At 40.3% G+C, this 22,499-nt stretch overlaps 1 protein-coding gene across 1 annotated transcript; it reads right to left on the reverse strand.

Annotated features, from left to right (window-relative positions):
• Positions 1-17,815: 17,815 nt before the first annotated feature.
• Positions 17,816-21,591, reverse strand: ARF6 (ARF GTPase 6). Its single transcript, XM_014792098.2, has 2 exons — positions 21,477-21,591; positions 17,816-21,399 (listed from the first exon to the last, which is right to left on the reverse strand). The coding sequence occupies exon 2, from the start codon at positions 21,084-21,086 to the stop codon at positions 20,559-20,561; it is 528 nt and encodes a 175-aa protein (XP_014647584.1). The 5' UTR covers positions 21,087-21,399; positions 21,477-21,591; the 3' UTR covers positions 17,816-20,558.
• Positions 21,592-22,499: the final 908 nt, after the last annotated feature.

The raw sequence follows: 22,499 nt of genomic DNA on the forward strand, positions 1-22,499 counted from the left end.
TGTTTAAGAATTTATAACATGGGGAAATATATTTTCATGCTAAACGAAAGTTGAAGAAGCATAGAAATATCTATGTCAGTAGCTTTATTTGGGTGGTAGAAATAGAGATTCTTTTCCTCTCCCTGCCCATTTGTTTTTGTATCTTCCAAATTTTTCATAAAGATCATGGCTCACTTTCATAATTTTAAAGCCTTGATGAGAGACTAGAGAAGGTAAAATTCGAAGAGGAAAATTCAAAAGAACGAAAAAAATTAAGAAAAAAATTCAAGAGGGTGACTTTGTTAGGCTAAATACGCCAGGATCTGTTGTGAGTAGTGTGGGGGTTATCAAGAGCAGATGTTGGCAGTAGGATAGGCTAGCGAAAGGAGAAGTAGTTGGTGGGGCTATGACTTGGAAAATTGGGTTAGGAAATAATCAAACATAAATGGCACAAACTCAAGAGGAGTAGAGTTTATAGAGTCCTAGGAGTCAAGGCCAACAGGAAGTAAAAAATGAAACACGGGACAGAATTTGTGAACGCAGTGATCACCTGAATAACAGGTGGAATGGGGAGACTAATGCAAACACTCTGGGCAGGTTGCTGTAGTTTGCATATTGAGTCAATCAATAGACCACAAAATCACACACAAAAAAATCAAAGATTTTTTTTTACATATAGTGGAGTAAAAGCACTAGGTTATAAACAATTGGAAATTAATATAAACAATTGGAAACTAACAACAATTGTTGTTAGTTTTGCCTCTAACTGGATTTTCCATGCTAAGGTCACTTCTGTGGTTGGTGAGCACAAGAAGGGAGTGAACACCGTATTTGGTGCTCACTTTCCCTCGCTGGGAGCTGAGTACAGTCGGGATACCGATGGTGAGCGTGGGCAATAACATCCCAGAAAGTGCATATGATTTCAAAACATGACAAAGGGCATGGCGAGGGCCTAGGAAGGAACTTATTCCTGGGATTTTTGGATTCAGATCTTTTCCATCTGTATGTCTTCTGACCAAACTGAAACTAATTTGTACTTCAGTACAAAAACCTATAGGTTGAGTACCTTTAAGAAAGTATGAGAGTACTCATAGGAGTTGTTGTGAAACTGCAAATCAAAGTAGCACAGAAAAGTTCTGCTTTAAATATCGGGACTGGATGTAACCTGGAGACAAAGCTGAGACAAATCAAACCTATCATTAGCCTAACACACCAGCATATGTTCTCACACCCAGAACAGTGTTCCCTAACACGGTCAATGAATGATGCTTGCCTAATCTCACTGATGGATCTTCTGTTTGTTGTTTTTTCTCCATCTTCTAACTACCAGCACTCGCTTTGGAGCAGTCCTTGCTCCCCTGTCCCAGTCTTTCTTCTGAGGACAACTTATCCACATTCCTGGCAATGCACTGAACAAGTGTATATTGAGCACCAACTATGACCCAGGCACCGTGCTGGACACCAGGACACCGAGAACACATTGTCCATGAGGCATAGAAAAACACGTGAGTGATGACGATAGAACGTGGTAAGCGCTCCACTGGTGGTAAGCGCTCCACTGGTGGTAAGCGCATTGCTGTGGGAGCAGAAAGAAGGGCATGACTGACATCTGAGAAGTCTTTACAGAAGGAGATATGGCTAAAAGATGACCAAAATTTTCAAGGGTAGACACCACGATTTCAGGCTAAGGTCACAATAAGTGCGGAAGTGTGGGATTATGACACAGCATAGCATGTTTGGAAAAGGACAAGGAGTTTGGTGCAGAGGAACTTCGGGGAGCTCGAGGTGTAAGGAAGTAAGGCTGGAGATGAAGTGAGTGTTGTGGAGAGTTCTGCTATGCCCTGGTAATGAGTTTTAACCTTGTTCATTGTGTATTGAAAGTCATTAAAAGGGGCTAAGCAAGAAAGAGACAAGGTCATATTTGTGTTTTAAATGATCCCTTTGGCAGCAGTTTGGATGTTTCCCTGCTAAGACCTAAGCAGGTAGAAGGCATTTCAATAATCCAGGTGGGGAGTGATGGAGCCTAAGCTGAGAGAGTGGCAGTGGAGATGGAGAGGAGGATGGATCCAGAGGCAGAACTGACCAGATCTATGGGCAAAAGGAGGTGGGTATAAGGAGGGGGATCAATCAAAGACAAGTTCAAAGTTTGGAGCATAGTCAGCTAGTTGGATGTTGATGTCACTAAATGAGACAAAGAATATGAGGCAAGAATGAGAGAGATGAGGCAAAGGGAAGGAAGAAAAGTGATACCTATTTTAACATGGTGAGTTGGAAGAGTCCACTGAGATATCTGAGGGCAGATGTCCTGTGACCAGTTGAATATAAGAGTATGGAGCTTAGGAATAAATGTGGGGGTTAAAACCATCAACAAGTGACAGCTTCAGCATTGAAAGGAAATGAAATCATCCAGGAAATATCGGATGCAAAGTATTTGCTTTTATCTGAATTATATTCAGATTCTTCTCCAATACTCTCCTCTCAGAAAGTCTGTGTCCTCCATCTTCACTGACTTACCAGATTTTCCATTTGGATGTCCTCTTATTGCCTCAAACATGAATGAATCTAATGATACAGTAGGTTAAAAATGGCTGAATATTGGAATTACATACGGTTCAATCTTAATAATTGACATTTCACAACTGCATTATCACAGCCGTTTCCTGGCTTCCTTACCTCTCAGCTCACCTCCCTATAATTCATATTGCCAAATATTTGTCATCCCTTTCTTCATAAGTTATTCCCCTGCTGAAAACCCTTTAGCAGGGCCCTATTAATTACTACAGCCAAGCTAAGCCCCACACTCAATTTCCATCACTTCTCAATGTTCTTTTCTACCCGACAGGGCTAGGCTCCTCCATGTCCTGTGAACCAACCCACAGTGTGCATTCCATCCTTGCTTCATGTTGTACCCCTAGTCTGTAATTTCCTCCTCTCAGCTTATCCAAATCCTGTCGAACGTTTAAAGCAGTATTTCTCAACTTTTTGACCATGATTCCCTTTGATAAAGCTAACTCAAAGGCCACTCTCAACCCCTTTCATCTTTGTCCTCTTCCACTAGGGAGGCTGGAAAAGTTCAATGCTTGTTTTCTGAGCCTCCTTTGGAACTAGGAGAGGCCACGTTCTGGCCAGTAGTGCCGCTCTCTTCTCCTTCCTGCCTTAAAAATGAGCACAGGTACCTACAGCTGAGCAGCCATCAGATGTCCTAAATCAACAAGCCAGCATGCTAAGGATCGCAGCGTGGTAAAGCCCAGATTGCTGGTCCTTGATTACATCCCTAGGCCACGGAAGGCCAGGGCTGCTGACCTCTGGACTTGACGATGTGAGAAAATAAGCCCCTGATTGTTTAGGCCACAACTGCCTGTCTTGTTTGTTTGTTGTTTCTTGCTGCAGAAAAAATTCCAAATTGATCTACATGGGCATGCTCACATTATATACTTTCAAACAATAACACCCTATAGCCAATTAATTCATGAGTCTTTATGCACAAAAATTAACATTCTCTTGATAGGTCAAACACGTATCTAACAAAAAGCCAGCTAAGATGTCTAGACACACATATATTCCACCAATTATGGCTCTTTGCAGCAGCTCTTCTCTCTGAAGGTCACAGAGACTAGGAGAGCCAACTAAACACTTAACTTGTGTGAGTTAAAGGGAGAGTTTCAGTTCTTCATGGCAAAAATGTTTAGGTTATTCTATAAGCATTTAGTTGTCCTTTATGGCAACTAAAAAGAGAGTTCTAAGTTCTCAAATTTTTATATATTAACCTTTGGCTTTCCCTCAAAAAGAGATGGGCAACCCCTCAGAGTAGAGTATGGAAGAAGCCTGCGTCCTGACCTGGATAGATGACTGTTCCAGGCTACGGAGCCTCCTCTACAATGGCTCCAGTGCCCCCACCTCCTGGTATTTACACCTCAGTTCCATGTGCTCCCCTGGAGCATGGGCTGGATCTAGTTGCCTGGTCATATGGTAACTCTACATTTACCATTTTGAGGAACTGCCAAATTGTTTTTCTAAAGTGGCTGCAGCATTTTATAATCTAAACTACTTTTTATCTATGAAACCAAATGTAGATTATTTAAACTGAGTTTTCCATCATTTATAAAATGGGATCATCCCAAAAATAAAGACTAACATTTTTTGATCACTTACATGCACCAGCACTGTTCTAGGTAATTTCTAAGATTTTACTAATTTAATCCCCTGTGGTAGGGTTGGCAGATAAAATAGAGGACACTCAGTTAAATTGAAATTTCAGATTAAAAAACCCCAAATAATTATTTAGCATAATTATGTTCTATGCAGTCTTTGCCCCAGATCTCATAGTAGGATATGCCATTATGTGCCAGGATGGGAATCAAGGCAGCTTGACTTTGGAACAACTGCTGTTCATTTCAAGTAACTTCAAGCAGGTCTTGCTAGACAAATAAAGCACATGAAAGGAGTTGGTAACCACAGTAGTAAATTTTCAATCAATGTTCGTTCCCTTCTAGGTCTCCTCCTTTCCTCACCACCCCCAACCCCATTAGAACTAAATCAATCCTCTGGGTCCCCATAGGCCTTGGCTAATATCTCTTTCACAGTAATATTCTACAGGTGGGTGTCATTGTTAAATGATCATAATTCCTGAATTGAGACTTTAACGAAAAGTTATTTAAATATCAATCTACTATACCAAGTTACGGTAAGGATACCAACATCCTTGGAGAAAGCTCTAAGAAATAAATAATTACTTTATAAATGCAGAACAGGAAAGTGAAAGTCCCTGTTCTCTCTAAATTGACACCTGACTTCTAATTTTGTTCTTTAAAAATAAGCTTTTAGTTAACTATCAAGAACATCAACCTTGACTGAAATACTAAGCACATTAACCTAATTATGTTCCTACGTTATGAATGGCAATTGTTTAAATATATCAATGGCAATTCTTTTTTCTAAGAACGTTTCTTAAATACACTTGTTTCTGGAACTCACCCCAACAAGATTTGCAGGGATTTTTAACAAGTAGATTTTTAGCTTTCTGCAGTAACCAATGTGCCTTCAATCAATCACTAGACACAAGAGAGTCATACATTTTTTTTTCTTCTACATCTTAATGCTGTATAGAGCAGCCACATCCCTATAAGTACGTGGTCCGCATTTGTTGGCTCTCTGGAATTTTTTCAATTATGTTTGTAACTCGATATACATTCATTTTTAGAAAATTAACACGGTTTGGAAGAGGAAACACTAGTACATCTTCATTATTATCCTGAGACAACAGAGAAGACGTCTGGGTGTGAAGCTGCCTCCAGTGTCACAGTAGTCATTTTAGCTACTATGTTTCTTGGACCAACTGCTCTCTTTTTTCAGCTGAAAATTATGTTGGCTGGGAGCCATGCCACAGAACCTCCACCCTGAGGAGTGACTCAGATAGAAAAAAGCATTTAAACCTCTTCAGGATTTTTTCAGGCATCCCTCCTGACATTCCTTCCTCTTAGTCAAATTGGTGACTATGCATTTTGTGTAGTTGAAGGAAAAAAACTACCACCATTCTTAAATTAACAATGCCTACTCGCAATCATCTCTAAAAAGGTAAAATACAACAAGTAGTTGGTTACTCATCACTTTGAGAAAATCTTTTTTCACTGAATATTATTTTATGTATGGCATAATTTTTTAAAATTTTTATTCTGGACAATTTCAAACACAAATAATGAACACTCATGCACCCATTAACTCAACTTCAACAATTACCACTCACGATCAATCTTGTTTCATCTACAACCCCGCCCCCTACTCCCAGATTTTTAATACAGATCCTAGTTATGTAATTTCGTCTTTAAATATTTCAATGATACTAGCATAAATCTTGTATTTTATTTCTCCTTAATTTTTTCTAAATTATTGAACTAGAGGAAAAAGGAAAATAGAACAACTTCTATTGAGTGCTTACCATGCCAGATATTATGCTAGGGACTTTCTCAAATGTTACTACTTTTAGTGATAAACCCTGCTGAATGAACATTACCATTCTCATTTTTAGTAAAGAAAACAGATGAAGAGAGAAACTTTCCAATGCACTTAGCAATTGAGTAGCAGGGGTGGGATTCAAACCTAGGTCTGTCTGACTCAAAATCCTCTGCTCTTACCCCAAATTAACTCTGTCAGCCAGGGAACTAAAAATGCCCGTGAAAAGATAGGAAGCATCTTATAGGACCTCTTTGAAGAAAGGGAGATCTCTCCATTCAGTACTCCCTCCATGCTATGAATGGCATTCACAACATCATACACAGGCTGTTTCCAGATCCTAATTCATCTAGTATTTCTAACACTGTAATCCAGAATCCAAAGTCACACAGTTTGCTAAATCACTATTTTGATACTCAGCACAGCAACATGGACTCAGAGGTGTACCAGTAGGCAATACAATTTAGGTTTTAGTAGGATAGGACATGCAGAAAGAAAAAACAAAGCCTAGAAATCACCATGGGTGTGAAAGAAGAAAAATTAGCACTTCTACGCATATGGAAACAATAGCCTTGCCAACAATACTAAAAGGAAGATTAGTTACCCAGGATGTAATTTAGAAAGTTTGTCAGGCTAGTCTAAATCTATACTCTATTCAATGAGATATCCAACAAATAATAAAAGAAGAGTACCTATTAGCACTCATTTAAAATATTTTCTCCAAGATGCGACTACCATATTACTACACTAAGTAAAAAAAGAATAAAAATTTAATGTTTCATTCTATAATTCAAGTTTGCCTTGATGACAATGATAGGACTTAAGAATCCTCAAGTAGGTTTCTAAATACTAGGTTCTTGTGTGAAATGCATTCACTACCTTTTTTCTTTTTTTATAATTTTATTTATTTATTTTTTTCCCCCCAAAGCCCCAGTAGATAGTTGTATGTCATCACTGCACATCCGTCTAGTTGCTGTATGTGGGACGCAGCCTCAGCATGGCCGGAGAAGTGGTGCGTCGGTGTGCGCCCGGGATCCGAACCCGGGCCGCCAGCAGTAGAGCGCTCGCACTTAACCGCTAAGCCACGGGGCCGGCCCTGCGTTCACTATCTTAAATCAAGTATTATTCATGGATTGAAGAGAATAAAAAATGCAATCCAATCTTATTTAAAAAGTTCAAATCATAAAGATAAGCAATCAATCACAAAAGGCTGAGAATTTTTCATGTAATAGTACCAGTCTTTACTTTGAGATACCTACCTATTTTGACCTTCAAACCTGATAACTACAGTTGGGATTTGTAGTTTCAAAAATAAGCCATAATGCAAAGTGTTCATTTTAGTTATGGGCTCAAGAAACAATTCATGGCTTAGGAAGAACTCAAGTACATCAAATAGAAATACGACATGTCACTAGCTACCAGTCTCCCAGGACTGTCCTGTTAAGTCCATAAATCAGTCATCACTTATTAACCTCAAAAATTTTGTTTTAAAAGCTAGTTAAGAATCACTATTGGTTACCTAGAGCTAAACATGTATACAAAGATACTGATATACAGCCATATTACCAAATCACTACATATTTCCCTAGTTTGAAGTATATACTACTTTTAATATCCCTGTATTTTTTCTAAATGTTTTTGAAAGAATGAATGAATCCCAGATATGAATATTAAAAGATTTCAAAAAAAACACAAAAACAAAACACTTCTATTTTTAATTTACTGATAGAAAGCAAGAAGATTTTTAAAATAGTTCAACGTTAGGCTCTCCAAGTCAAAGCCTCAGAAAAAGGAAAGTTATGGTTCATAGCCACTGACTCATTTCCTTAGATGATTCAACCTCCTGGCTTCAAAACCGCCTTGCCTTCCCCTCCCCCTTCCAATTTTAATTCAGTACAGGGGGAAATAAACCTCTGATTCTAGAGAGCTAGATTTCCTGTTTCACCACATCATAGTCTTTTAAATAAACTAAGTCTTTCTATAAGCTTTCACACACTTTTGGTACTGAAGTCCTATTATATAATTCAATTAACAGCAGATCAAATGCAAACGTGCTACATGGATTTTTATAAAAGTTATTGAAAAAATTCAGGGATGTTTTTTCCACTTCTTAAACATGAATAGTTAGACTGTCACTGGCACAAAGATGGTTTCATTAAAATGTGTATTTTTCTGCTACCCTGCACAAACCTATGAAAGTAAGTCTGTGCTTTATCTTGTTTTTCCATGTATTCTTTAAATACTTACATACCTCAAATGTTGAGTTCCTTATGAATAAGTTCATGAGTTTACCTAATGCAAAGTCCAGACCCTTGAAGACAAATGAAGAGAAATAAACACGAATACGCCAAAGGCACGTCTATACACGCCCAATAACGCCTGGCCAAATGTACAACAGAAACAGAATACATCTGGCTCCTCCTCTCCAAGTAAGGGAAAGACAAGATCTAGCCAGCTATGAAGGGTTCAGAAATCATGTGTACTGATGCCACTGTTGACACAGAGCAACTTGCAAACCATCCCCTAATCCGGGACATATAGAGGCTAACCTGATGGCACCGTATCTAACATAGGTAAGAGAGAAATGCCTCTTCCTCCTCACCACATTCCCCACCCCTACCCCAGAGCCTTTCTTGTCAACCAGACTCTCAGGTGCTAATGGATATATGAAGAAGAATGTTTGGGAGTTATTTAAAATCGACAACTCTCACTTTATTGGGGGTGAAGTACCTTCCTCATACACTTCAAATAAGTCCCTGCCCCGCCAAAACGTTGTTTTGTCTCCAGAAAGCACACATAAGTATCTGATAAATTGGATTGAGGGCAGATAGATCTGCTGGATGGCAGCCACCATGTCTTACTGGATTCGATGTTAAAACCATATATACAAACATTGCAGTTTGTTAGAACCCTCCCTTCCTGAAGGCTATTGCTTTGGAGTCAACAAGACTTGGTTTGAATATAGGCTGTCCCATTTAATAGCTGGGTATCCTGGACAAATTACTTAAATTTTTGTGCATTCAGTTTCTTATCTGTAAAATGGGAGATAACACCACCTAGTTTGTTAGTCTGTTATGAGGATTACATTTAAAGCCCATAGCACACTGGCAGGCACACAATAATTATTCAATAATGTGTACTATTACTTAATTCTGTACTCCATTTTGTCATCCTACAGATTTTTTCCCTCTTACTCCTAAATCATTGTGGAAGAAAATATCCTAAAGTTCAAAATTGATGCTGACAGAAAGTATTAAACCTCAGTTTGCAAATCTTAAGAGAAGTTTCATGATAAATTGGTAACTCTATATTTTAGTTAAATAGGAATTAAGTTAATTAGCATGATGCCTACATATTAGAAATTCTCTTGAATTTCAATCCATGGCTATATGAATGATAGATACAAAGAAAGTTTGAGTCCAGTCTCAGCTGTATCACTAACTGCTATGATCTACTGGACAAGCCTCAACCCCTGCGGCTTACTTTCTTCCTTGTGAGACACGCCATCTACACCTGTAATTACATTGGGAGGAGAATTACTTGGGCATGGTCATTGTAGGCATTTCCAAGAGGAGAGCCCTAACTATGCAAAAAAAGCAGCTTAAAGGAATTAAGATTAACATTTTTCAAAGGGATTCTTTTTTTCAGTTTTCCTTTACCTCTAGGAATCTGGTGGTAGGGAGCACGTTCCTCCTTCCCCATTCCACCCTCAACGATCAACACCTATAATACTTATCTGAACAACGTTTGAAAGTTAAATGACTCTCCTATATTAAAGTCTTTATAAACTTTCACACACATCTCCCTCTGACTATCACACCCTAACATCTGTTATTAACCCTTCATCTCCAGCTTTTTGGAATACTTCTATTAGCAGTTTCTCTACTGCCTCATGTCATTCATTGCAAACTAGTTTCTGACCACTTCACTCAAACTTATTTAAGGAAGATCCCAATGACTTTCCAATGTCAATTCTAAAGAATTCATTTTGAACTTCAACCTTCTTGAGCTCCCTGTGGGATATAACATCATTGATATTCTCTCCCATTTCTTCTCAGTCTTCTCGGTTAACACCCTCCTCTTCTACCCAGCCCTTAAACATTGGTCAGGGAGGTGTTCCATCTCTGCCCTTTATTATTCTCACTCCCAGGAAATCTCACTAACATCTATGGTTTCAAAAGCCATTTACAAGCTAACTCCTGAACCTCTATCTGGGGACTAGATGTCTCCTGACCTGTCTACTGGATATCTCCAAGACGATGTCCATGCCATAGGTGCCTAAAACTTGCTGTCAAAACTGGGCATGTAATCTCCCTCCTCCCCTTAAATTTGCTCTTTTCCCTCTAATTTATATCTTTATAAATGCAACCTTCATTAGCAGTCACTCAAGCAGATTTTCCCCTTGTTCCCTCTCATTCAGTTGGCCAAAACTTGTTGATTCTGCCTCTAAAATAGGGTTTCCAAAACTATAGACCTTGGAACTCTTGTTCCATAGGATAGTGACGGGTATTTGTTTTTTTAAAATATATATTAGGGTTTTGTGATCAAATGGGTTTGGGAAATGGTGGGTTAAAGCAGGACTTCTAAGAACCTTCAATCTACTGCTAACGTGCCATGTGAATCCCAAGTGCAGATATAATATGAAGCATTTCCCAGATAGCTCAGAAGGCTTTTTCCCAAGAATTTTCTTCTGTGATCAGTTTTCTACAGAACACACTTTGCAAAATGCCATTCAAGTATGTCTCAAATGTGTTCTCTCCTCTCCACCACCATAGCCATTGCTTCAACTGGGGAATTCTCTCTTACCCACTCTACAATACGTTTCCTGCCTACGGTTTTTACCCATCCTTTACACAGTAGTTGGTAAGCTCACTAAAACGTAAATCTCATGCGATTTCGTGCTTAAAAATCCCAGGAAGTTTTTCCAGTACCCAAATCATAAAATCCAAAGTTCCTTGAAAAACCAAAGACATTTCATGATCCGGCCCCTGACCATCTTTTTGTCTTCATCTCACACCAGTCCACCCTGCATAATAAGCTAGCTGTCAATTCCTAATGGTGATATGCTAACATCTTCTGGCTTTTGCACATAACTGTTCTGCTACATAAAATGTCATCCACCTCTTATCTGAGTGAGTAATTACAGCTTGTCCTTTAAGATTTACTTTATTTTTTTTATTTATTTTTTGTGTGTGTGAGGAAGATCAGCCCTGAGCTAACATCCATGCTAATCCTTCTCTTTTTGCTGAGGAAGACCGGCTCTGAGCTAACATCTATTGCCAATCCTCCTCCTTTTTTTCCCCCAAAGCCCCAGTAGATAGTTGTATGTCATAGTTGCACATCCTTCTAGTTGCTGTATGTGGGACGCGGCCTCAGCATAGCCAGACAAGCGGTGCGTCAGTGCGCGCCCAGGATCCGAACCCGGGCCACCAGTAGCGGAGTGCGCGCACTTAACCGCTAAGCCACAGGCCGGCCCTAAAATTTACTTTAGATGGACCTCTTCTTCTGAAACCTTCCATTCTTCTGACTACCTCCCACTCCCCAGTCAGAGGAAAGTGCCTCACTGGCATGCACTTGGTGCACCATCTATTGCAGCACATCGTTGTAGTTATGTGTGTACACATCTCTATTTTTCAGCTAGACTGTGAACTTCTTGACGATTAAGGACATTTTTATTTATTCCCACTTATGGGGACTAGTATGGTGCCTGTAACCTAGTAAATAAATGCTCGGTGAATAAATGAATCAATATATAGATTACATTTTAACCATTTCAATATTCTTTCTTTCTGAAAACTCATTTAAATGTATAAAACATGTGTTTTATCCACGAAACTTTAGTTTGGGGCCTAGAAGGGTGTTGGCAAACTTCTTCTGTAAAGGGCCAAATAGTAAATGCTTTAGGCTTTGTGAGCCATATGGTCTCACATCATCACTCAACCCTGCTGTTGCTGTGCAAAAGCAGCCACAGACAATACACAAATAAATGACTGTGGTTAGGTTCCAATAAAACCTTATTTATAAAAACAGGCAGTGGGCCAGATTTGGCTCGTAGACCATGGTGTGCCAATCTCTGGCCTAGAAAGTTCATCATATCCCAATGATCTTAACTGGTACCCTCCAGTGTAGGTACTGAAATTGTAGGCATATTAGGAAGAAAGAACCACCCTCTAAGAATGAACTGTCCAACATGGTAGCCACTAACCACGTGTGGCTATTGAGCATTGGAATGTGGCTAGTCCCAACTGAGATATGCTTTAAGTATAAAATATACACTTGGATTTTGAAGATTTTGTATGAAATAAAAAATGCAAAATACCTCAATAATTGTTTTATACTGAAGACACTGAAATAATATATTTGATATGTTGGGTTAAATAAAACATATTATTAAAATTGGTTTCACCTGTTTCTTTTTACTTTTTAAAATGTGACTACTAAAATATTTTAAATTACATATGTGGCTTGCATTATATTTTTATTGGATAGCACTGCTCTAAGACAGAATAGTTACAAAAGAGAGTATGCCTAACAGATTCAACCTCTTTTCAAGATCGCAAATAAGATACTTTACCCAATTATCCAAGTGTCTCGATTCAAATCTGCAGTATATCCTGGTTTCTTTCTATCACTGGTGCTATCATTATCTTATACATAAGAATTAAGGATCAGGGGCCGGCCATGTGGCTTAGCAGTTAAGTGCACACGCTCTGCTACTGGCAGCCCAGGTTCGGATCCCAGGCACACACCGATGCACCACTCATCAAGCCATGCTGAGGTGGCGTCCCACATACAGCACCTAGCAGGATGTGCAACTATGACATACAACTATCTACTGGGGCTTTGGGGAGAAAAAAGGAGGAGGATTGGCAATAGATGTTAGCTCAGAGCCGGTCTTCCTCAGCAAAAAGAGGAGGATTGGCATGGATGTTAGCTCAGGGCTGATCTTCCTCACAAAAAAAAAAAAGAATTAAGGATCAAAACCTTTCATTCTTTCTCCCTCCACAGTCACGTGTGTCCAGTGGTTTACTTACTCGTTTGTGTCTCCTTTTCTCTATGCTGCACTCGGTCCTCATTCCCTCACCTGAATTCACCGTCTTGAAAGGACTTCTTTCTTCTAGCTTCTATCCATGACCCTGATGTGTGATTCTGTACACAGCTGCTAGATCAATATTCTTAAACATTGTGACTCTCTCCTGCTATACAAACATTTAAAAAATTCGACGCCTCTCATTACATACAAAACAAAACTACTTGGTCTAGCTCTTTAGGCCTAAAAATCTCATTTTCAACTTCCCTTTTGAACCTTATCTCCTCTCCTACCACTCAAGTCAGACATAGGGTTGCAGATAACATGTAGGCCACCCAGTTAGATTTGAATTTCAGATAAACAATTTTTAGTATATAATTTTAGAATAGTGCTTGAGATATACTTGTACTAAAAATTATTGTTTATGTAAATTGACATTTAACTGGGCGTCCTGTATATTTATTTGCTAAATCTGGCAACCCTAGTCAGACAAGCCTATTCTCTACCTTTCAAACGCTATTTGTAGATTACTACCCTTGCACCTTTGCTCACACATTTTAAATGAGATAATGTGCGTAATGCACTTAGAACAGTGCCTAGCACACAATGAGCATGCGATAAACAGTAATACTATCATTCCTCTGATGTTGTGGGTCCCACTCAGTTCCCACTGGCCTTCTCAGGCCCACTCCAGCCTAAAATATAATCTCTCTCCTTGGTCTAGAATTTGATAGAGCACTTGATTGCTTACTTTGAACATTCTATGTGTATGTCTTATCTTGCCTTAAATTTCTACCTCATATAGAAATTACTGACAAATAAAATAGGATTTTTAAATAAGGCATTTTGTATTTTACCAAAATTATCAACTTCTACTCTTAAATCTTGGCTTAAACTCCACAGCACATGATTAAAGCTCTCTAGCTGACCCCAGACTCGAGGCTCTTGCTGACGGGAGGGTATAGTGTTCTTTAAGTAAACCTCACTCACAGAAAGTGAGCCATAATGGGATCTAAAAAGCAAGAAATTCCCTTATTAAACAATACCTGACATGTCTGTAGTTGTAAATTTATCAGGTAGAGACAATATAAATTGTGCTCTTTAAATTTTCTAAAACTTTTTTCTTCAATCAAAAGGAGCCCATACATAAATAAGCATGCAAATAATCAGCTAGTGAAAACTTTAACTTTCCGTATTTTTCAGTGATCTATATAATTCACAATCAGTAGTCACATGTGATTTTTACAGGAAAAAAATTTCCCAAGCAGAGTCTAATACCATGTTCTCCATGATAGAGAAGAACCACATTATACAGAGACTCAAAATCTGTTGATGATCAAACAGGAAAATTATGGGATATTACTCAAAGTAAGTTTTTTGTAAGCAAACACACACACGAAATAGTAAATCCATTATGATCCGCCGGGTCCCCTCAGTCACACTCACAGTGCGGTACAGACTACCTGAGTCCAGAGTCTGGCTCTACGACTAGGATTATTAACAGCTGCCTCTGGAGCCTCAGTTTTCTCAAGTATGAAATGGGAGCCCTTTCTCTCAAGATTGCTGTGAGGATTAAAGAATTGACATGCATGAAATGCTTAGAACAATGCCTGGCGCACGGCAAACATTCAAAAAATGCTAACTCTTAGTATTCTTAGAATGTTTCCCAATTTGATCTCTTCAGGCCTAGCTCCAATCTAGAAGTTATTCACAAAACTTTTAGAAATAAAAAGATATGGAGAGAAAACACTTTGGTTTGCCACATTAGAATAAACTTCAAAGATCCACATACAAATTTGGTTTTTCCCCTCTCATTCGCTGTGACCTTCTCAGGCCAGTCTATTCCGCTGTGATGGGAAACAGCTTTTGTGGTCATGAACAACCAGTTTCACATAGATCTTTCTGTGAACTACAAGTGTTTTTATTTTTTTTTATTTTTATTTTTTTGTGAGGAAGATTAGCCCTGAGCTAACATCTGTCGCCAATCTTCCCCTTTTTGCTGAGGAAGATTGGCCCTGGGCTAACATCTGTGTCCATCTTCCTCCACTTTATATGGGACGCCGCCACAGCATGGCCCAACAAGTGGTGCGTCAGTGCGCACCCGGGATCCAAACCCTGGGCCGCTGCAACAGCTCCAGCACTTAACCACTACGCCACCAGGCCAGCCCCCAAGTGTTTTTATTTTTTAAAGCCCATTTGTAAATGTTCTCCATAAAACTTACTTCCATAACTCCTGCTAAATTATTTTGTTTAGTTTCTCTTTTAAGAGAGTTATAGATTCCACATCTTACTATGTAAGTGGTGTAGAACAACTCTATAGGCAAGAAATAATTCATGTGTGAAGTAAATTATTCTTCCTAGTTGATATTGGTTAGAGAAATAATACTAGAAGAAACCAAATATCATGCAACATATTAGTTTCCAAGTCAATAAAACACTTCCTCTTACAAAGTTTCATAATATAAAACCCTGGACTCAGGACTTGATTACGGTAAGACCAACTGAATAAAAGCCACAGTTCAATGATGTTATCTGAACGGATTCCAAACTAATCTAGGTTATCTGGAGGAAAGGGCACTTCAAGAGCAGAGTTAACTTACATCTGAAGACCAGTAAAACTACCATAAAAATAAGGGAAATGTTTTAAATGAAATGATTCACAAAATTTTAAATGTTAAAACTGAAACTGAAAAACTACTGATTTCACACATTTAAACTTAGCGGAAAAAAAATCCAGGTTAGACTCCTCATTAACAAGTCTCAAGGATCACTAAATGTTCAAATATGGAAAATTATACGTGCCACTGTTTCCTAAAGTTTTGATTAGTCATTCATTTAAAAATGCCTTTTACTTTAAATGTTGGATTTCCTATATATTTTGATAACATTTTAAAAATTGGCCTTTAGACCTGGGGTCAGCAAACATTTTTCATAAAAGGCGAAACAGTCAATATTTTAGGTTTTTCAGGCTCAATACTATCTCTGTCACATATTCACGTTTTTTGTCTTTAAAAATCCTTTAAAAATATAGAAATCGTCCTTAGCACAGTCCCTGTAAAAACAGGCCGCAGCCAGATTTGCCCTTGGCCACAGCTTCCCCACCCCTGCCTTACACTACACGTATTATCTTTTTGTTACTATGTCAATTCCACTGATTCTTCCTTCAAATATTTGCCCAAATGTCACCTTCTCAGTGAGGCCCCATTTGAACACATTCCTAGCTGCCCCCCATACATATAACATACTATATAACACATAGGATATCACCTGACATATTTTTATTTATCATCTGATCTGTCATCCGTCTCCCGCCCCCACCGCGTCGTTTTTGTTGCTGATGTCACTCATGTACCTGGAACAGTGCCAGGCATATTGTAGGCTCTCAATAAATCAATCTACCCTCACACTTATAAAACAAATACTACGGAGGAAATATATATCCAAATGAAATAATCTAAAAAATGAAAAGGTATTCAAGGACAAGACTGACAAACACTTTCTCATTTTAAAATTGTTTCAGGTAGTTATAAAACATTTTAAATAAAAGGGGGAAAAAGGTTCAAAATTAAAGCATTTTCTTACTATCCCACAAAGTGAGGTACGTCTTATGGAATCATTCCCTGAAAGTTTACGTTACTTTAGCTTAGTTAATAACAAATTTCCACTGTCCTTCCTAAACCGCTTTAACACCTGTTCTGCCTCTGATCTCGCCTGCACATATTCCCTACCCATTCAACTCACTAATCTAGTCCAGCAACTCTGAAGTTTAGCAAAGCAGGGAAAAGTTACTTTGCCTCTTCTGTGGCTCCTTCTCTTAACATTTCCTTTTTATAAACTTCCTAATACTGTAATCTTTCCTACTTTTTCTTTACCATTCATATAAACAAAGCAAAAAGCTAGATTCTATTGAATGTTATGTTCCAAATACATTATGCTCAGTGATTAGTCAGACTTAAAAGTTATTTTTAATTGCTATGTGTTTTTACAATTTTTACCCATAAGGAAAGAGACAAGATTTGCCTTAACATAATCCTGATATATACTTGGCAAGGTACTGAGGAAGTAACTTTGGGAATTTAGTAAGCTATACCACCATTCAGATTATGTCTACTATATTTCTAAACTTATATTAAAACATAAAAACTCACTAAAGAGTAAAATATTTTCTACTGCTATCACTGATAAACTCATACTTGGTAGCCATTAATAAATCACAGTACTAAATATATTAATAACATTAATGTGGGGATTAGACCATACTGGAGATCACACGAAGACATTCTAAAATCAAACTGCAAAAACTGCTGATCCAAGAGGGAATGCTTACGAAAAAAGGAAATGTGTGTTAAAAACCCTTTTATCCAACAAGTTATTCTTCATCTACTATTTTATTTTCTAAATGGTTACAGTTCTGCCATTCTTATCAGACAAGAACCTTTGACTTCTAAAAGACAAACTTCAAAATCAAAAAGTCAATTGTCAAGGGTTAAGACAACTGTAGGCCAATTCTTTTCAGACACAATTCTGTACTCCTAAATACGCTGATTGTGATTTTAAAAAAACAGTAGCATAATAAAAACTGCTATAGAAACTTAGTTTTTAAAACCTCTTTTCAACTGTTTTTGTGTCCTAAATTATCATAAAATCAGATTAAGTTTGGTGGAACTAAATCAGGGCAAAACCTCCTTACACAGCCAGCATTACAAGAACCAAGTGATTCTCTTTTTTGTTCTTATAAAAGCTAGGCAACTCCTAAATTAAGTCACTTTATACCATATATCCCTGGAGAAAAACATGGCCCAACACACCGCACGTCCCACTTAATCTAATTCAAACGAGTAACATAACGTGAGAAACTGCACTGTGTAATTCCTTTATTTTCTGCATATGAGTGCTTTACCAACACTACAACCATAAAGAACACAATTCCAAGTACTGTACTTTTTAGTTTGGGGAGATCACAGTCTACAGACTCATTTACTTATATTAGACAAGATTAACCTCATTCAAAACTTACTGCAGTTTATAAATTCACATAAATACAGAAATTGATGCAATTAAACAAAAACTTCAGGATCTTATTTTTTAAATTCTTAGATTATAACTTTTTCTGCAGGCTGTAATTACCTGCTCCATGATCACCAATGGTTATGGTTCAATTTAACTACATCAATTATCAACCTTTTTTATCCTTAAAGAAAATGAAAGTGAAAATTACAATTTCTTACCAAAAGGTTTAGGGTTTTCCAAATTTTGAATATTTACTTCCCCCACTCCTTTCAGTTAGGCATTTCAAATAAACTAAAAATAACTACATCTCACCTGCAACATTTAATAGCAATTACTTGATGTATAAAATTTTAACTATGCCCCCAGTTATTTTAAGACAAAAAAAATGGCTGCCTACCAATCTGTCTGTCACAAGTTAGAAATACTACATTTAAGAATTAACATGAGGGTTTCAAGTTTCCTCCAGTTTAGGCATTTACACCTTTGTGCTTGTCTTATTTCTGGATGTTACTACAGCATTGATATTTGTATAACCCATGTTTATGTACCTTAAATGTAATCATCTAAAACACTAAGAATTTATGGTGGAGCTTTGGGAATTTCAAAGGCAACTAAAATGTTCTTATACATGTCTGACATCTTCTAGAGATATTCTACTGAAGTGAAACAGAACTTTATACTTTAGTTGCATTTTGAATTCAAAAATCCCTCTGCACCATCAGGAGCCTACGACATAGCACCTTTTCTTATCTGCTTTAAGTAAAATGTTTGCCAAGAGTTTTACTTTGAAGAGTTAACTTTTTGTAGCCTTATGCTTCTCGTATGTCTTTGGTAAAAGCTCCATTTACACAATATGGCCAAAGCATGAAGGACCAATACTGTCCAACTAGATACCATGATATCCCGCTCAATTTTAGTTTTCGAATACCCTCATAAACAAAACCAACTCCACCTTTTCCTGCGTACTGCTTTTGCAGTCTATGTTTCTGAAATTCCCTAAGTTTAATTCCTTGAGGATGTCCAAAATTAATCCTTAAGGCTATATAAGAACCAGATGCTGCTTCACAATTCTGTTACCAAGCATTAACATTTGGTTCAAAGTATTATCATACTGGTCTCAGTAATCTAGTTACTGGTCCTAACCAGCTAAGCAAGTAATCTCCTTAGGATCTGGGTATCACCAGTGAGCCCACTGCTTACCCTTGAAGAAAAATGAGTTTACATTCATCGTCATCTGTAGGTTCTTCCTCTTCATCCTACTTCCCCTTTAATTGTCATTCCTCACGTCTACACATCATTCATTCATCACATTTCCTTCATTAAAGGAGATAGTGTATTATTGAACCAACAGGATATCTGACTTGCATGAGTTAATCCTACAACCAGAATTAAATATCCTATAAAACATCATTTCCAGTGTTCTAATTAATGGAGATGTGGATCACTCATCTATAAAAAAAGACTTCTACTGTCAGCTTAATCAGTTGCTGTAATGTGAAAACAAGAACGTGTATTTTTCCAACTAGGTAAAAGGTGCATATAATTTGAATTGTTAAATGCTTTATTCATGAACAAAGTAAACGTTCTAGTAATTTTAAAATTATTGGTCTTAGACATTTGAAACATGGTAAAAGTATATATTCCAGTTTTGCCCAAAAGTCACTTAAGATATCTACAAATATTTCATCTGTGTGTGGCATAGACCATTATTGCTCCATTTTCTGGAAAGAGTCTATTTTTAAAGTTAAAAAAGAGGGAAAACACAGCAAAGTTGCTAACTTTGCAGTGAAAAAAATCTGTGGTTACACTTTCATAGTTTTTTCATAGTTTTATGCAGTGTAAGTTAGCTACGTAATGGGGAACTTGACTTTTATCCCTACTCATGCATGGTGTATGTTTCAGAATTTAATAGCTGACATTTCAAAGAACTTCTTATATGACCTGTTTTAATATACTGATGTACAACTGGAATATATTACAATGATATTACTCATTATTTGCCACTGTGGGCTAAGTTTACTATACTGGTCTTAGATAAAAGGTCACATTGGAAATTACTAAAAGTTAGAACTCATAAGGGAAGGAGAAAAGGCCTTAAATATAAAAGACAAACGGCAGTTTGATTAAGCAATAATTTTCAGTTTACTAGATGAAACAGACTTGCAACATAGTCTGCATGAATGCAAAATAAGCCATCTACAGCAAGTGATAAGGAAACTGGGCAAAAAGGAAAAAAAGCATACATTGGAAAAAAAGATTCTCTCGAAATAAAAAAATCAAACCATTATTATAAAGGACTTGACCAAGAACTGCTATATTTCCCCATCCCATTTGCTGGAAGTCAACAAGAGCATCTAGCACTTCGTGTTCATGTCAAACGTCAGATCAGAGCATTCTAACGCAAAGCGGGAAAAAAAAAAAGAAACCAACAAAAAAGAAAACCCCTCAACCCCCCCCAAACCGTTGAACAGTAACTCCAGAGTTCGAATTGAAAAGAAGAGAAAGTGGCCATTGGAAGAGGTGATGGTGGCGATAATCCTATGAATGGGTTCCGATTCCTCTCCTTCCGGGGATGGGTGGAGAACGCTCATTAGGATTTGTAGTTAGAGGTTAACCATGTGAGCCCCTCATAGAGTCCGTCCCCCGAGGTGGCACACGAGGGCTGCACATACCAGTTCCTGTCCCGAATCCGGGTCAGGCCCAGTTTCTCCTGGATCTCGTGGGGCTTCATGGCATCGGGCAGGTCCTGCTTGTTGGCGAAGATGAGGATGATGGCGTCCCGCATCTCCCGGTCGTTGATGATGCGGTGCAGCTCCTGGCGGGCCTCGTCGATGCGGTCGCGGTCGGCGCAGTCCACCACGAAGATCAGGCCCTGGGTCCCGGTGTAGTAGTGCCGCCAGAGCGGCCGGATCTTGTCCTGGCCGCCCACGTCCCACACGTTGAACTTCACGTTTTTGTAAGTCACCGTCTCCACGTTGAAGCCCACCGTGGGGATGGTGGTCACCGACTGGCCGAGCTTCAGCTTGTACAGGATGGTGGTCTTGCCGGCCGCGTCCAGGCCCAGCATGAGGATCCGCATCTCCTTGTTCCCGAAGATCTTGGACAGCACCTTCCCCATCGCGCCGGAGCGGCCGGGCCCGGGGGCATTCAGGGTCGCGGGGCCGGAACCAGCCGGGGCGCGCGCTGCGTGGGCCGCCTCGTGGGCAGGCCGCCCGCTCACTCGGGCATCACCCGCCCGCGCCGCTTCCTGCCGCGCCCGCGAGCCCGCGCGGCCGCGCCCTGCCGGGGGGAGCGGGCGGGCCGGCCGGAACCGCCCTCCGCGGCCCGAGCCCGCTCCTAAGCCGCCGCCGCCGCCCGGGCCGGGTCGCCGCCGAGCAGGCCACGCGAGGGGCAGGCGCCGCGTCAGGGGCCGACCGGGACTCGGGCGCTGCCTGCGGAGACACAGAGAGAGGGTTATGGCGGGCTCCGGGAGCGCCGCGGCACCGCCCGTCCGGCTGGGCCAGGTTACCTCGGCCGCCGCCCCGAGCGCGGGCTCCTCCGGCCGCCACCTCCTCCGCCCAGCTCTGCCGCCGCCGCCGCCGCCGCCGGAAAAGGCGCCGAGGAAACCGCCTCACTTCCCCTCCCGACCGCGCATGCGCGGCGCGGGCGGCCGTTCGGACGGGCGCGACCCCTGTCAGGAGAGCGGCCCGCGCGCCCGCGTCATGGCGCCGTGCGAGGGGCGGGGCTACGGCGGCCCGGAGGGCTCGCGAATGTCGGACTCGGACCCGCGGCCCCGGCGCCTCCTTGGCGTCTCCTCCCCTCCCGTCTCCCGGTTCCGCGCGCTCTCGCCGCCCGCCGCCTCGAACCGGAGGAGCGATGCGCGGGGTGGGGCCGCCCCTTCGCGCCCTGACGCCCGGAGCCCCGCGTGGTCTTCCCTCCCCGCGTCTCCGGGCCTCCCGTCTCACTCGTGCCCCGGGCGTCTCCCGGAAGCGCGGGGAGGCCGGGCTGGGTGTGGAGCCGGCGTGGAGTGGCGCCGAGGCCCCGCCTGTGCCCGCCCGTCGGCCCCAGTCCGCGTCCTTAAGTGACGGTGTGACTGGGGGTCCCTGCCGGCCGCGTCCTCGGCTCTGTAGGAGGCCATGGCTTCTCTCTTTAAACACCGCCTCCTTTCAGGGAGATGGCAGCCGCATCCCGCCACTCCTCACTGGGAGAGGCCCCGGCGGCAGTGAGCGCAGGAGGGACTCCGGCATCGGCCCGGGTCCAGGCCTTCAACCTCGCGCCTTGACCTCGAGCGCACACCGAGTGTCACGCTGACCTTGCTCTCTGCACCCCGTTTCAGCGTTAAATAACATGCCGTTTGTGCAAGACTTTAGGAAAACTTTTTGTTTCAAATGGTTAGTGATAAGGTTAGACTTCAAATAAGGTGAAAGTTTAAAATCAATGAACCAAGGGGAGGAAAAACAGGAAGTACGTTTTTTTAAAGGAAGATGATATAACAGCATATGGTAACGTACTTTTTATTTAACAATTTAAGAAAATTTGACAGTGGTAGCTT

The sequence above is a fragment of the Ceratotherium simum genome, chromosome 3 (genome assembly GCF_057802395.1).
Source record: "Ceratotherium simum simum isolate JZ-2026a chromosome 3, ASM5780239v1, whole genome shotgun sequence".
NCBI lineage: Eukaryota > Metazoa > Chordata > Mammalia > Perissodactyla > Rhinocerotidae > Ceratotherium > Ceratotherium simum.

What these genes read in the sequence shown, in the direction of transcription:
- ARF6 (XM_014792098.2), bottom strand. Translation starts at nt 21,086, where the DNA reads ATGGGGAAGGTGCTGTCCAAGATCTTCGGGAACAAGGAGATGCGGATC.